This window comes from Bison bison, unplaced genomic scaffold (genome assembly GCF_000754665.1).
Source record: "Bison bison bison isolate TAMUID 2011002044 unplaced genomic scaffold, Bison_UMD1.0 scf7180017864527, whole genome shotgun sequence".
NCBI classification, from domain to species: Eukaryota; Metazoa; Chordata; class Mammalia; order Artiodactyla; family Bovidae; genus Bison; species Bison bison.
In genome coordinates this window covers 14,719,806-14,722,232 of record NW_011495078.1, presented here as the reverse complement: position 1 = coordinate 14,722,232, position 2,427 = coordinate 14,719,806, and the positions used below count along the sequence as shown (strand labels likewise).

The following is a 2,427-nucleotide window of genomic DNA, read 5'->3' as shown; positions in this document are numbered from 1 at the left end:
AGTTTGTTGTGATCCACACAGTGAAAGGCTTTGGCATAGTCAATAAAGAAGAAGTAGATGTTTTTCTGGAACTCTCTTGCTTTTATGATGATCCAACAGATGTTGGCAATTTGATCTCTGGTTCCTCTGCCTTTTCTAAATCCAGGTTGAACATCTGAAAGTTTATGGTTCATGTATTGTTGAAGCCTGGCTTGGAGAATTTTGAGCATTACTTTGCTAGCATGTGAGATGAGTGCAATTGTGTGGTAGTTTGACCATTCTTTGACATTGCCTTTCTTTGGGATGGAAATGAAAACTGACATTTTCCAGTCCTGTGGCCACTGCTGAGTTTTCCAAATTTGCTGGCATATCGAGTGCAGCACTTTCACAGTATCATCTTTCACGATTTGAAATAGCTCAACTGGAATTCCATCACCTCCACTAGCTTTGTTTGTAGTCATGCTTCCTAAGGCCCACTTGACTTCACATTCCAGGACGTCTGGCTCTAGGTGAGTGATCACACCATCGTGATTATCTGGGTCATGAAGATCTTCTTTGTACAGTTCTTCTGTGTATTCTTGCCACCTCTTCTTAATATCTTCTGCTTCTGTTAGGTCCATACCATTTCTGTCCTTTATCGAGCCCATCTTTGCATGAAATGTTCCCTTGGTATCTCTAATTTTCTTGAAGAGATATCTAGTCTTTCCCATTCTATTTTTTCTCTCTATTTCTTTACACTTATCACTGGGGAAGGTTTTCTTATCTCTCCTTGGTATTCTTTGGAACTCCACATTCAAATGTGTATATCTTTCTTTTTCTCCTTTGCTTTTAGCTTCCCTTCTTTTTACAGCTATTTATAAGGTCTCCTCAGACAGCCATTTTGCTTTTTTGAATTTCTTTTTCCTGGGGATTGTCTTGATCCCTGTCTCCTGTACAATGTCATGAACCTCCGTCCTTAGTTCATCAGGCACTCTATCAGATCTAGTCCCTTAAATCTATTTCTCACTTCCACTATATAGTCATAAAGGATTTGATTTAGGTCATACCTTAATGGTCTAGTGGTTTTCCTCACTTTCTTCAATTTCAGTCTGAATTTGGCAATAAGATCTGAGCCACAGTCAGCTCCCAGTCTTGTTTTTGCTGACTGTGTAGAGCTTCTCCATTTTGGCTGCAAAGAATATAATCAATCTAATTTTGGTGTTGACCATCTGGTGATGTCCATGTGTAGAATCTTCTCTTGTGTTGTTGGAAGAGGGTGTATGCTATGACCAGTACATTCTCTTGGCAGAACTCTATTAGCCTTTGCCCTGCTTCATTCTGTACTCCAAGGCCAATTTACCTGTTATTCCAGGTGTTTATTGACTTCCTACTTTTGCATTCCAGTCCCCTACAATGAAAAGGACATCTTTTTTGGGTGTTAGTTCTAATAGGTCTTAGAGGTCTTCATAGAACTGTTCAACTTAAGCTTCTTCAGCATTACTGGTTGGGGCATAGACTTGGATTACCATGATATTGAATGGTTTGCCTTGGAAACGAAAAGAGATCATTCTGTCGTTTTTGAGATTGCATCCAAGTACTGCATTTTGGACTTTTTGTTGACCACGATGGCTACTCCATTTCTTTTAAGGGATTCCTGCCCACAGTAGTAGATCCAATGGTAATCTGAGTTAAATTCACCCATTCCAGTCCATCTTATTTCGCTGATTCATAGAATGTATATGTGCACTCTTATCATCTCCTGCTTGACCACTTCCAATTTGCCTTGATTCATGGACATAACAATCCAGGTTCCTCTGTAATATTGCTCTTTACAGCATCGAACCCTGCTTCTATCTCCAGTCTCACCCTCAATTGGGTGTTGTTTTTGCTTTGGCTCCATCCCTTCATTCTTTTTGGAGTTATTTCTCCACTGATCTCCAGTAGCATATTGGGCACCTACTGATCTAGGGAGTTCATCTTTCAGTGTCCTATCTTTTTGCACTTTCATACTGTTCATGGGGTTCTCAAGGCAAGAATACTGAAATGGTTTGCCATTCCCTTCTCCAGTGAACCACATTCTGTCAGAATCACAGTTGATGGAAATTTTGACCAAAAAGAAGCTGGGATAAGAAGGTTGAGATGCTTGTCTGAGTTAACACTGGTTGTTCTGAGTCCTCTCAGCACCAGCACCTGAATCCTGTGCTTACCAGCCCAGGGCCTCGCCAACTTGTCACCCAGAGTCCCTGGCCCTGATGCATCTCTAAGGGATGGGTTGGTAGGTAATGCCTGTATCACAGAGATTTGTGTTTTATCATTTCACAGCTTGCCGGGAGCCAGCACGGGAGTTCCCACCCATGACAAGGTCATGCGGGAGAGCCCTGATAGGCAAGGCGAGTCAGGGCTCAAGGGCCCCCCTGGATCTGCCTGAGCGTCTACTCCAAAACCAGAATCTGTCTGTTTTACTATTTT

At 41.8% G+C, this 2,427-nt stretch overlaps 1 protein-coding gene across 1 annotated transcript in view; it reads right to left on the bottom strand.

Annotated features, from left to right (window-relative positions):
* The window catches only part of LOC104982227 (multidrug resistance-associated protein 4-like), a 201,824-nt gene that overhangs the window by 71,398 nt on the left and 127,999 nt on the right, over window positions 1-2,427 (bottom strand). The window contains exon 17 of the mRNA XM_010831562.1: window positions 725-737. Within this exon, the coding sequence (XP_010829864.1) occupies window positions 725-737 (13 nt within the window). The remainder of the gene's footprint in view (window positions 1-724; window positions 738-2,427) is intronic.